General features: G+C 38.1%; 1 protein-coding gene across 2 annotated transcripts in view; it reads right to left on the reverse strand.

Moving 5' to 3' along the window:
- LOC126274762 (leukocyte surface antigen CD53-like) overlaps nt 1-14,231 on the reverse strand; it is a 123,257-nt gene that overhangs the window by 45,638 nt on the left and 63,388 nt on the right. For both annotated transcript variants that reach the window (XM_049977141.1, XM_049977140.1), the window contains exon 4: nt 7,541-7,765. In XM_049977141.1, the coding sequence (XP_049833098.1) occupies nt 7,541-7,765 (225 nt within the window). The remainder of the gene's footprint in view (nt 1-7,540; nt 7,766-14,231) is intronic.

Genomic DNA, 14,231 nt, shown 5'->3' on the forward strand with positions numbered 1-14,231 from the left:
CAAATCCAAAATTAAATTCCTAATGAATGTACAATAATAATGAACAAACCCTTAATTTTTTCTAAATACATTTCAGTGATTCCCAGACAAACTATCAACTTGATTCCCAGCAAACTGTATATCAACTATGGTTTGCTTAGATGAACTGTTGTGGTTACAGGGAATTAATCTGCTGTACTAAGAAATCTGTCCAGTTTGATTTAGTACCTTCTGGAAACAAGCTCCATGTACACAAGGTGTTCATTTTAACTACAGACATTGAAATATTTCAAAAACAAATTGTCTTGGAAAAAGTTATAGTTCCAGTTTGTTTGTCTTAGAGGGTGAGATCCAGTGATACCACATTTGACACACCACTCCATCCCGTGTGTTGGTGGCAGGGAGCAACTTCTAAATCTTCTATTGGAACAGTCATTTTTTATTGCAGATTACAATTCTGTGGAAAAGTCTACATCCATTTTCTCTTAAGCATGTTCTTCATTTTTCCACAGATGGCACTGTAATTGGAGGACTGGAAATGGTTACATAATAATTTATGACATGGGTGCATCATAATTTATGACATGTTGCTCAGTAGTTCTTGAATATTCAGTGGAATGTTGGATTACCACCTCCATCATTTGGGGAACAAACATGGAAGTGGACAATGAATGTTGCAACCACAGAAGGAAAAACTGGAATTATCCTGATTTATAGAAAATTTAGCAGACATGTAGATACTGTTGTTGCCTTGTAAATCAAGCATTTTCCAGAGAAAGCTTGCTCTCATTCATTCTTTTGCAAAGCTGTAAATGCTTTTATGTGTGATGGCAGCATACAGACCAGCAAAAGGAAATGAAGTAAACATGTTACAGGAGAAACTAATAAAATAGCAGTACTAGCAGCAGTGCACTACAATTCATGGGTAAGAACCCAGCAGTTATTCCATGATTCCAGTATGTCCTTATGTAATATTGTCACAGTACTGCATCATTGTAAGTATCATCCATACCATGTGTCACTGCATCAAAAACTTTAGGGTGCTGATTTCCATAATAGGGTAGTGTTTTGTGAATGAGCATGTTAGCAAGTGCAAATGACCCCCACGTTTCTTGCTGAGGTACTGCTTTCCAATGAGTTTACAGTCACAAACCATGGTAAGGCTAACTAGCATAACATGCATTTCTGGAGTGTAGACAATCCCCAATGGTAACCACAAGTTGACCATCAAGATCCTTGGTTGGTAAATGTATGGTTTGGCATCATGTGAAGTAAACTAAAATGGTTTCAGCATGCTGGTTGCCCAGCACATTACACAACTGATGCACAAGCGGTATGTATTAGAGCATGTTTACACTGGTCGGTGGACTGGCAGAGGTGGCTCTATTAATTAGCTCACTAGGTTGCCAGATTTGATGATTACAGATTTCTTTTTGTGGGGATATTTAAAAAGTAAGGTGTATCACCAAGTGCCAACAGTCTGTGAAGACATGATCGACCAAATCAGAAATACCTGTGTGACACTCCCACAGATATGGTTCTATCCTGTGTACAGTCATTTTAAAAGCAGACCACTAAGAGTGTTGAAATTGGCAGTATTATGTTTGAACACTTACTCTGTTTGGAAAAGTAGAGTAGCATTTACCTGGGGCCAAAGCTGCAGTGGTGCATTGAGAGATCCCTTGTTTGATAAATTGAAGGAATGCAACATTGTGAGTGGGGTTTCTAATTACAAGTTATGAAATATTAGCCTGTCCTACCCTCACAGCATGGAAGTGGGGTTCCACATGACATTGAATATTCAAGGGCCATTGAGTAGCTTAACACAAATTGCAATTGTGTACCCATTTCTACTCCTCTGATTACAGTGCCATTTGTGGTAAAGTGAAAAAAAAAATGCTTCAAACAAAACCCATATAGATTTTCCCATAGAGTCATAATCCGCAATTAAAAATAAACAGAGGGTTCCCATTGGAGATTTCAAAGTTGTCCCCCTCCCCCAGAAATTCAAAGGGTGAAATAGATCTCTGGTTTTGTGCCACATTATTTCTCTTAAAAACATAACAGCAACTATTTATCACACTGAATGAAACAGTAAAATAAATTCTGCTTTCAGAGAAGTCTTTCAGAACTTGCCGTAAAGTTCTTCAGGTGGATTAAAAGCCATAACTGGCTCAAGGAAGTCTTTTCACTATCAGTTACACAACTAGTCTCTATAAAACTGCTAAAAATGGGATGCACTCATGCGCACACACCAACACACACACACACACACACACACACACACACACACACACACACACACACACACACATTGCGAGGATGCCCAAGTGTCACAACATGACATGGCATGGACTCAACTAATGTCTGAACTAGTGATGGAGGGAGTTGACACCATGAGTCCTGCAGGACTTACCATAAATCCGTAAGATTCTAGAGCGTAGAAATCGCTTCTGAACAGCACCCTGCTAGACGTCATAGATATGCTAAATAATGTTCATGTGTGGGGAGTTTCATGGCCAGCGGAACTGTTTAAACTCAGAAGAGTGTTCCTAGAGCCAATCTGTAGCAATTCTGGACGTGTGGGATGTTGCGTTGTGCTGCTGGAATTGCCCAAGTATGTCAGATTGCACAATGGACGTGAATGGATGCAGATGATCATACATGATGCTTACGTAAGTGTCATCTGTCAGAGTCATATCTAGACATATCAGGAGTCCCATATCACTCCAGCTGCAGAGCCTCCACCACCTTTAACAGTCCCCTGCTGACATACAGGTTCTATGGTTTCATGAGGTTGTCTCCATACCCATATACATCCATCTACTCAATACAATTTGAAATGAGAATTGCCAGACCAGGCAACATGTTTCCAGTCATCAGCAGTCCAATGCCAATGTTGATGGGCGCAGGCAACCATAAAGCTTCATGTCATGCAGTCATCAAGGTTACATGAGTGGGCCTTCAGCTCAAAAAGTCAATGTCGATGATGTTTCATTGAATGGTTTGCACACTGACACTTGTTGATGGCCCAGCATTGTAATCTGCAGCAATTTGCAGAAGGTTTGTTAGTTAGTTAGTTGGTTATGTGTTCCTCTGGACAAATATGTCTGCTTGTGTCTGTGTATGTGCGGATGGATATGTGTGCGTGTGTGTGTGTGCGTGAGTGTACACCTGTCCTTTTTTTCCCCCTAAGGGAAGTCTTTCCGCTCCCGGGATTGGAATGACTCCTTACCCTCTCCCTTAAAACCCACATCCTTTCGTCTTTCCCTCTCCTTCCTGAAGAAGCAACCATCGGTTGCGAAAGCTAGTAATTCTGTGTGTGTGTTTGTGTGTTTTGTTCTTGTGCCTGTCTGCCGGCGTTTTCCCGCTTTGTAAGTCTTGGAATCTTTGTTTTTAATATATTTTTCCCATGTTGAAGTTTCTTTCTAATATCTGCAGGATGACCGTGGGTGGGCTCCAGCAATTATTCTGATTACAAATTTTTGAGCAATGAATACTTTTCTACTCAATGATGATTTACCACAGAATATGATTCCATACGAAAGCAGTGAATGAAAGTAGGCATAGTGAGCTAATTTACTGAGAATCGTATCACCAAAATTTGCAATAACCCTCATAGCTTACATAGCTGAACTCAGACGTTTCAGCAGACCATCAATGTGTTGCTTCCAGTTTAACCTCTCATCAATGGACACACCTGAAATTTTGAAAATTCTACTTTAGCTACAGACTTCTGTTCAAAGCCTATATTTATTACTGGAGTTGTGCCATTTACTGTACAGAACTGTATATACTATGTTTTATCAAAATTTAAAGAGAGTTCGTTTGCTGAGAACCACTTAATACTTTTGTGAAAAACATCATTTATAATTACATCACTTAGTTCTTGGTTTTTGGATGTTATTACTATACTTGTATCATCAGCAAAAAGAACTAACTTTGCATCTTCATCAATGTGGAATGGTAAGTCATTAATGTACATCAAGAACAGTAAAGGACCTAAGACCGAACCCTGTGGGACCCCATACTTGATAGCCTCCCAGTTTCAGGAATCAGCTGTTCTTTTATCATTACATGAACCACTTATTTCAACTTTCTGCATTCTTCCAGTTAAGTATGAATTAAACCATTTGTACACTGCCCCCCTCAAACCATAATGATTTACTGAAACAATACTTATGTGAGATTTTGCCGGTGTCTGGAGCATCCTGTTCAGCTCAGTGTTAACACGCATTACAGCAGTGTTTACCCAGGGCTGTTCATGGTGCTGAAAGACCTCCACAAACCCCACATGTGTGTGCTCACGTTCTACATCTCCATCTACATCCATACTCTGCAAGCAACCTGATGGTGTGTGGTAGAGTGTACCCTATCGGTTCTTCCTTCTATTCCAGTCTTGCATTGTTCGTGGAAAGAAGGATTGTCGGTATGCTTCTGTGTGGGCTCTAATCTCTCTGACTTTATCCTCGTGGTCTCTTCGTGAGATATACGTAGGAGGGAGCAATATACTGCTTGACTCTTCGGTGAAGGTATGTTCTCGAAACTTTAACAAAAGCCTGTACTGAGCTACTGAGCGTCTCTCCTGCAGAGTCTTCCACTGGAGTTTATCTATCATCTCTGTAACACTTTCGCGATTACTAAATGATCCTGTAACGAAGCACGCTGCTCTCCATTGGATCTTCTCTATCTCTTCTATCAACCCTATCCCACACTGCTGAGCAGTATTCAAGCAGTGGACAAACAAGCATACTGTAACCTACTTCCTTTGTTTTTGGATTGCATTTCCTTAGGATTCTTCCAATGAATCTCAGTCTGGCATCTGCTTTACCGACGATCAACTTTATATGATCATTCCATTTTAAATCACTCCTAATGCGTACTCCCAGATAATTTATGGAATTAACTGCTTCCAGTTGCTGACCTGCTATTTTGTAGCTAAATGATAAGGGATCAATCTTTCTATGTATTTGCAGCACATTACACTTGTCTACATTGAGATTCAACTGCCATTCCGTGCACTATGCATCAATTTGCTACAGATCCCCTTGCATTTCAGTAAAATTTTCCATTGTTGCAACCTCTCAATACACCACAGCATCATCTGCAAAAAGCCTCAGTGAACTTCCGATGTCATCCACCAGGTCATTTATGTATATTGTGAATAGCAATGGTCCTATGACACTCCCCTACATCAAACCTGAAATCACTCTTACTTCAGAAGACTTCTCTCCATTGAGAATGACATGCTGTGCTCTGTTATCTAGGAACTCCTCAATCCAATCACACAATTAGTCTGATAGTCCATATGCTCTTACTTTGTTCATTAAACGACTGTGGGGTACTGTGTCAAACGCCTTGCGGAAGTCAAGAAACACGGCATCTACCTGTGAACTCGTGTCTATGGCCCTCTGAGTCTCGCGGATGAATAGCGCAAGCTGGATTTCACACGACCGTCTTTTTCAAAACCCATGCTGATTCCTACAGAGTAGATTTATAGTCTACAGAAAAGTTATTATACTCAAACATAATACGTGTTCCAAAATTCTACAACTGATCGACGTTAGAGATATAGGTCTATAGTTCTGCACATCTGTTTTACGTCCCTTCTTGAAAATGGAGATGACCTATGCCCTTTTCCAATCCTTTGAAATGCTTCACTCTTCTAGAGACCTACGGTGCACCGCTACAAGTAGGGGGGCAAGTTCCTTTGCGTACTCTGTGTAAAATCGAACTGGTATCCCATCAGAACCAGCGGCCTTTCCTCTTTTGAGCGATTTTAATTGTTTCTCTATCCCTCTGTCATCTATTTTGATATCTACCATTTTGACAACTGTGCGACAATCTAGAGAAGGAAGTACAGTGCAGTCTTCCTCCGTGAAACAGCTTTGGAAGAAGACATTTAGTATTTCGGCCTTTAGTCTGTCATCCTCTGTTTCAGTACCATTTTGGTCACAGAGTGTCTGGACATTTTGTTTTGATCCACCTACTGGTTTGACATAGGACCAAAATTTCTTAGGATTTTCTGCCAAGTCAGCACATAGAACTTTACTTTCTAATTCATTGAACGCCTCTCGCATAGCCCTCCTCACACTACATTTTGCTTTGCGTAATTTTTGTTTGTCTGCAAGCCTTTGGCTATGTTTATGTTTGCTGTGAAGTTCCCTTTGCTTCTGCAGCAGTTTTCTAACTCGGTTGTTGTACCATGGTGGCTCTTTTCCATCTCTTATGATCTTGCTTGGCACATACTCATCTAACGCATATTGTACAATGGTTTTGAACTTTGTCCACTGATCCTCAACACTATCTGTACTTGAGACAAAACTTTTATGTTGAGCCATCAGGTACTTTGTAATCTGTTTTTTGTCACTTTTGCTAAACAGAAAAATCTTCCAACCTTTTTTAATATTTCTATTTACAGCTGAAATCATTGATGCAGTAACCACTTTTTGATCTGCTCGTATTTTATCCAGGTCACTCCTGATACTGTATCTTGGATTCATCTCCAGGCTGTTTCCTGCTCCCCCAACTACAATTACCTGATATTGCTCCTCAAAGTCCCTGCATAGCTGACCAATGCACTTCTCTCACATTGAACGATTCTCTTCAGTCATTGTTGGTCCTCTTGCAGTATCTTTTTCCGACCACAGTGATGTTAGAGATTTGGTGTTTTACTGGATTCCTGATATTCATGGTACACTTGTGAAATAGTCATATGGGAAAATCCCCACTTCATAGCTACCTCAGAGATGCTGTGTCCCATTGTTCACGTGCTGACTATAACACTAGGTTCAACCTCACTTAAAACTTTATAACCTGTGATTGTAGTGTAGCAACAGTAACTGATCAAACAACTGCACCAGACACTCATTGTCTTATGCAGGTGTTACCGACTGTAGTGCCACATTCTACCTATTTACACATCTGTGTATTTGAATATGCATGCCTATACCAGTTTCACCAATTCAAGAGAAGCTTACAATTTTTTTTAATATGAAAATATTGTATTATTGGTAATGTCTTTCAACATGGTATCATTTTATGCAATTCAGGTGAAGCTTACATACTTTTTTTTAGAACAATACCACAAATTCACACTGAAGGCTTTTGGATGCATTCTGATTACCTTTTTCCTCTGTATTTTCTTTTTTTTTAATTTTCTGCCAAAATCATCTTATAGACAAAAGGGCATGAGTTATGATTTCATGTCTGTGATGTTATTGATAAAGAAGATGACAGCATTGCTAAGAGGGAATGTGACTTGTGGCATTAGTGGTATCACACAGTTCAGCTCTGTATTTAAGTGAAACGTGGCTGCCATATTGGATTGTGATGTCAGGTGTAATACAGCATTTATGTGAAAAGTGCATCAAAGTCCACATAGCCATATTACTCACATACATATAACTAACAATATTGCTGCACAATTCTTACAAATGTTTCATTAGGAAAGTGCAGGCTCCTTAACCATACTCATTACAAATGTGTTGGGACACACAACAGGAATTAAAAAACTAATATACGTAATGACAATGATATAATTTCATACACTTTTTCTTACCTCAAGTACTCCAGATGCAACAACTGCACATCCAATCAACATTCCTACAAAACCCAAGAATTCTTCCTCAGCAAACCAGCATCCTTTGGTATAGAAGGTTTCAGTAGAATTTGTTTCATAGTAACACTCAATGTCCTGTATGCAGCATGATGGTGGCAGTACCTCAGGAGTAGATGGGTTTAAATTTATATAATCTTCTGGCCCAGTAGCACCACAGCACTGCAACTAGAATAAGGAAAGTGGGTGTAATAGTTGGTCCAGTTTGCAGAACCTTCTCTTAGGACATGACAGTTAGTTGTTTTTGGGTGTTTGACTTATTGGTCTTTAGCACCCAAATTAAGACGTAAAGGTCTCATATAAGGTAGCAACCAAGTCCAATGAAAATAATTACAATCCATATATAATAAAATAGAAGATTTTACAAAAAAATACTTCAATATCTCTGTCAATTACGTGTGCCTATACACTTTATTAATGCTATTATTGTGAAGAATAAATTTCAAGAATGTGTTGAACCTAATCATCATTGTAGAAGGGCTAGGAAATAAACTGATAAGGAACAACATAGCTATAAAATGCAGTATGTGAACCAATCCTCAGAAATGTTTATCAGCTGTTACAGAGTACCTCCACTGCAGTTGTGGTGCTGATGGATATGTCACAATTATGCACCCAAAGCTGGGAAGACTCTGTTTTAATAGTAGATTGGATTAGATTAGTTTTTCGTTCCATAGGTCCGTGCTGAGGAGATCCTCGTGGATGTGAAACATGTCAATTTTTTTTTTTTTAAGCTGAAATAACAATACTAATAGTATGAATATACACAATACATCATTTGTTTCTATCAAAAAATTCGTCAGTGGAGTAGAAGGAGTTGGCCAGTAGTAAGTCTTTCAGGCTCTTTTTAAACTGATGTTTATTTGTAACTTAAGTTTTTATATTTACTGGCAAATTATTGAAGAAGAGTTTTCCTGAATAGTGCACCCCTTTTTGAACTAAAGTAAGTGCTTTTAAGTCCTTGTGCAGATCATTTTTGTTCCTGGTATTGTATGTATGTACTGAGCTGTTTGTTGGCAAAAGAGATATATTATTTAGGACAAATTTCATTAAGGAGTAAATATATTGTGAGGCAGTAGTTAGTATACCCAGTTCTTTGAAGAGGTTTCTACAGGATGTCCATGAATTTACTCCACGAATAATATGTATTACATGCTTTTGGACTATGAAAACTGTTGTTTGACTTGAAAAGTTTCCCCAAAATATTATACCATATGACATTATGGAATGAATGTAGGCAAAGTATGCAAGGTTTTTCATTTTTATGTCGCCTATGCTAACACACAAATTGCAAATACAGATTTGTTAAGGCGTTTCTGCAGTTCTCTGGTGTGCTCCTCCCAACTGAATTTATTATCAAGTTGTAATCCCAGGAATTTAAGACTGTCAACCTCTTCTATCTGCTCTTCTTTATACTTTATGCATATGCTGGGTGGAAACTTCTTACAGGTTCTGAATTGCATATAGTAAGTCTTTTTGAAGTTTAATGTCGGTGAGTTGGCTCTAAACCATTTATTAATATCCATGAGAATATCATTAGCAGATCTTTCTACAAGGTATGACTTGAACGATTTTGCAGCACTGCCCATGACACCATAGAATTCTAATTTACTTAAAAGGATGTTGTTGTTCACACAATCAAATGCCTTTGACAAATCACAGAAAATACCTGCTGCTTGTAATTTGTTATTTAATGAATTACGCACATTTTTACTGTAGGTGTAAATAGCCTTCTTGATATCAGAACCCTTTAGAAATCCAAACTGTGTTCTTGATAATATGTTGTTTTATTCCTTATGTAATCCATGGTTTTGTTATAGACTTCTGTTTAATTTGAGTAACTTTTAGAGGAAAACTGTTTTCAAACATGATACTGACATTGTTCATGAATGTGTTATATTTTTCATTCATGTCATGAGCACTATAAATATTTTTCCAGTTCATATCTTTGAGCAGTTACCTAAAACACTCAATTTTTGTTTGATTGACTACTCTCCTGTATTCAGATTTAGCAGTCTTGATAATCTGCTGCTCCAAACAGAATTTATTAATGTCAATGTTCTTGAATTTATGGCAGTTTTTAATAAATGTGGCAACTCCTCTTCCATCCATATCTACTCTGCAGATGTAGGAAGCTAGCTTAAATCCTGAAATGTCTAACATATCTATACCAGTGGTCACTTGATGTTCAGAGAGGCAGATTATGTCAATTTGGTTAGCTGAATTCATTTCATTGGTAGAAATGAGTAGTTCATCAACTTTATATCTGAGTCCCAGAATGTTCTGGTGTAATAAAGATAACTGATACTGCGTACTAATGTGATTATAACTGCTTTGGCGAAGATGAACTGGCAGTTTGTGATTACTTTCTGTTAAACATTGTTTAAATGAAAGCTGTATGCTAAAATCTGACTCCTGTTCATCTGTTTTCTCAAACTGAGTGTGTCTGCCAATCTCTCTTAAACCTCGTTTTCTGTCTCCCTTCCCTATCCTAAAAAAGACATCCCTCTGACACCTGTGACCACTGGTATTTTACCACTTGTGATAGTGTCCCCCCTTAAGTTTTCTGCAATGAACGCAGACAGTTTTTCCTTCCCTTTCCTATTGAGGTGAAGGCCATGCCTGGTGTAGTCCCTCCTATCGATAGCATCCACAGGAATCAAACCAATATGGGACCCTATATCCATCTTAAGCAGACACTCCAACTTCAGGTTCACCCTCCCTACGGAACAGTTCAAATGAGGCCGATCATGGCGTCTCAACACAGACACAAATCCGACACTCGTATGCTTCGTTGCTGATGCTATCTTCACCAGGTCACTCTCTATGGTATATTCAGAGTCTCTGTCAATGCCACTTCCTGGACCACCCGCTATAACCGCGGCATCCTCCTTTGTGAAATCCTTGCATAAAGAATCTACATCCTCTGTTACCTGACCCAGATCTGCATTAGGCTTGAAAAAGTTTGTGACCTGGTACTCTGGACCTACATTTTCCTGCAGTAGTTGGCCAACACCTCTACCATGGGAACTACATAACAACAGAACTTTCTTTCTCTTTACAAATTTCCCTACCTTTTTCAAGTCCTTGAAAGCTTTTTGTTCCCTTTCTACAGCTTCAGCTACATGAGGCTCATCTGATTCTGACTGAGACAACAGGTCAAATCTATTTTCAAGATTTATGACAAAGCTGTCTGATGCTCTCCTTTGCCTGTTCCCCCTATTACCTGTTGCCACTTCCCACCTCTGTTCACCCTTCTCCCTCTTTAACCTGTCCAGATCCTCTCTTTCCTTGTCTAGGTTAGCTTGAAGAGCTGAAATTTTCCCTTCCTGTTTCGGTATATGATGTGTCATGGTGTATTATATGGCACTAGATGCCCATATGTGGATCTGGAAGATTCTTAGTGAGCAGTATTTTCCTGAACGTGTGATCATCTGTGACCCTCCTGGTTTGGTCTCTGTCTGTTAGTTCTTGTTGTTGTCACACTGACAGCAGGTACTTGTGAAATACATTTTGATAGTAACTTGTTATTAACATGCTTCCCCACAGTCTGGCAACAATTAGGAAACTGAATCTTTATGTATTAGCATGATAAAGGTCTTGTTGATGTGAACTCCATTCCATGGTTTGAATAAAATGAATTGGAATTGTGTGACTGACTCGTTCAAATTCACAGCCTTATTTCTCTTCATCATCTTCACAGTGAAGTAGATTTCCAGTTTTGTGCCACCTTATTTCTCTCAAAAACTTCACAACAGCTATTCATCATGCTGAAAGAAACAAGAAAATACATTTTGCTTTCTGTGTAGCTTATCAGAACTTCTTGTAAATTTCTCCAGGTGGATTAAAAGGGATGACTGTAGCTCAAGGAAGCCTTTCTCATTATCACTTACATAACTAGTCTCTTTCAAACTGATAAAAATGGATATAAAATTACTTTTGTGCATTTAATGCATTTGATGTAGAACTTAAATGCCACAAATCAAGACTTCAAAGAATAAATTCCCTACAACTTTTACTAGGGGGTGGCAGAAAAATCATTCAAAGCTCACTAACTGCTGACTGAACTCATCCAAGGAAGTAGAATATTAAAATTATATTATGTAAATATGAGAACTGTGGAACTGCATCTTGTGTGGTTATGAACACTTTCTATTCACCAAATGGAAAAAACTGAGCATTGCAAATACTCTTATGCCTGTGCAGTTCTAAAAATTACAGCTTCATAATCCTATAATCTACTTGCTACTTGGCACCTCTGTCACCCATTCTTGACTCATACATGCTTCAATATGATATCAAAAGAGGTATATAATATGTTTGCCTAAGCCACTAAGCAACTAAATTTTTCGTGTCCCACCAGGGGACACACATCATCTCTACCTTACTGACAATCGCAGTGCTTGTGAACTCACTCTGAGTCATGTAAACTGGTAACTACAGGATGGCCATCCCAGGACAAGTGCTGTCATTTATGAGGGACATAGAAGTTATCAGCAGATGTGTGTCAGTTTTGGTTCTACCAACTTAGACGTCCAAAAAGCTTGTTGCTCATATTTGGTGCAAGAGGGTCAGGGAATTTGGTCTGCTTTTTCGTGTCTACAGAATTATGGGTACAGTGGATTAGTGAGCTGTGGCATGTAGTATGCAGGCAATATAAATGGTTATGCACAGATGTTGCAGTGCTATAGAGTTCCTTATTATGTGTGTTAGGTTTCAGTTAATCCTCATTTCATTTAAAGAGTTTACAATCCCTATTAGTTAACTGATATTGTTAAAACATTTTTGATTAATTTATTAGTATTACTTTCACTTGTTTTCTGTCATTTCTTTTGTACTCAAGGGAAATTTAAGTTCTATTTCATTTAAAGTGATGAAGGCATTATTATTTAATTTTTATTTACACTTTGTCATATAGAACCAGCCTGAGTTATTTGCATTCTACTTAAAGAGTTCAAATAATGAGTCCCTGATTTACCTAAAGGGTTTATTTTAAACTGTTTTATAGTTTCTCCTTGATTGTTCTACCTGTTGTGCTTACTGGTATTAACTGATGTGTTCACTAAATGTTTAATGATGCTTGATGTACTTTTTGGATCGTGTGTTAATTGAAATATTTTCTGTGTGTTCTAGTCATGCCTTAATTCGTATGATGCTTCATTGGAATTGTTTTGAGACAGAAGCTTTACACAAGGTCATGCTGTTAAACCTAAACAGAAAATCTCTTAAATTTCAAATATTAAATATATGCTCGAACTGTGGACCTAACTGTTGGTAGGGTGGCTTTCATGGCTCACCAATACAGGTAGCCTTACTGCAGAAGAAACCACAATAGAGGGGTATCTGTTGACAGGTCAGACAAACATCTGTTCCTGTAGAAGGGCAGCAGTCTTTTCAGTAGTTGCAGTGGAAACAGTTTGGATGATTGACTGAAACAGCCTTGCTGTGCTAGTACTACAAACAGCTGGAAGGAAGGGGAAACTATAGCTGAGGGCATGCAGATCTACTGCATGGTTAAATGTGATGGCAACTTCTTGGGTAAAATATTCTGGAAGTAAAATAGTCCCCATTTTGAATCCTGAATCCCAAGGTGGGGACTACTCATAAAAATGTTTTCTGTCATCAGGGAAAAAAAAAACCACCCTGGTGTTCCGCAGATAGGAGTGAGGAATTTAAATCCCTTAATCACTTAGATAGGTTATAAAATCTGTAGAATTACTGAAATTCAGTGATAGGAGGATCAGGACTTCTGGACAGGTAAAGACAGAGTTATAAATACAAGATTAGGAATGCAGGTATTCTACTATGAATGGCATAGTAAACACACTGTCATAGCAAAGATAGACACAAAGCCAACACCCGCCGCAGTAGTACAAATGTATATGCCAATCATTTCCACAGATGGTGAAGAGATTGAAGAAATATATGGTGTGTTTAAAGAAATTGTTCAGAAAGTTGAGGGAGACAAAAATTTAATTGTAGTAGGGGACAGGAATTTGATAGTAGGAAAAGGAGAAGAGGGAAAACTTGTAGGTGAACATGAACAGGGGGGAAAAGTATGAAAGAGTAGGCTGCCTGCTAGAATTCTGCACAGTGTGTAATTTAATCAAGAAAGGAGGTTGCATATGTGGAAGAGATCTGGAGATACCAGAAGGTTGCTAAGTGATTTGATTTGATTTATTTCGTGTTCCATAGGTCCAACTGTGTTGGATTCACAAGGACGTGGAACGCATCATTTTTTTACAAATACAGTCTGATAATCTTATAGCATATACAGAAATTTGAGTACATAATTATATAAAAATGTATACAGTAAATTCTTTGGGCAGCAATACAGAAAAAGAAAATACAGATTTTCTTAGAATCATTAAAGCACTACAGAAAACAAATACAAAGCACACATAGATACAGAGCTCAGGTTAAATACCATTCTTAGTGGCATTATGTCAACTTGTATTATATAATATTAAAATTTTAAAATTGATTTAGTTAAAAATACATCTAGACTGTAAATAGCTTTTTCTTGCAGAAATATTTTTGGTGCTTTCTTAAACTTAATCTTGTTATGAATCTCTGTCTTCATTTGAGGCAGAAGAACATTAAAGGGTTTTGCTCTAGTGTAATGGACACCCTT

The sequence above is a fragment of the Schistocerca gregaria genome, chromosome 1 (assembly GCF_023897955.1).
Source record: "Schistocerca gregaria isolate iqSchGreg1 chromosome 1, iqSchGreg1.2, whole genome shotgun sequence".
In the NCBI taxonomy this organism is placed as follows: Eukaryota; Metazoa; Arthropoda; class Insecta; order Orthoptera; family Acrididae; genus Schistocerca; species Schistocerca gregaria.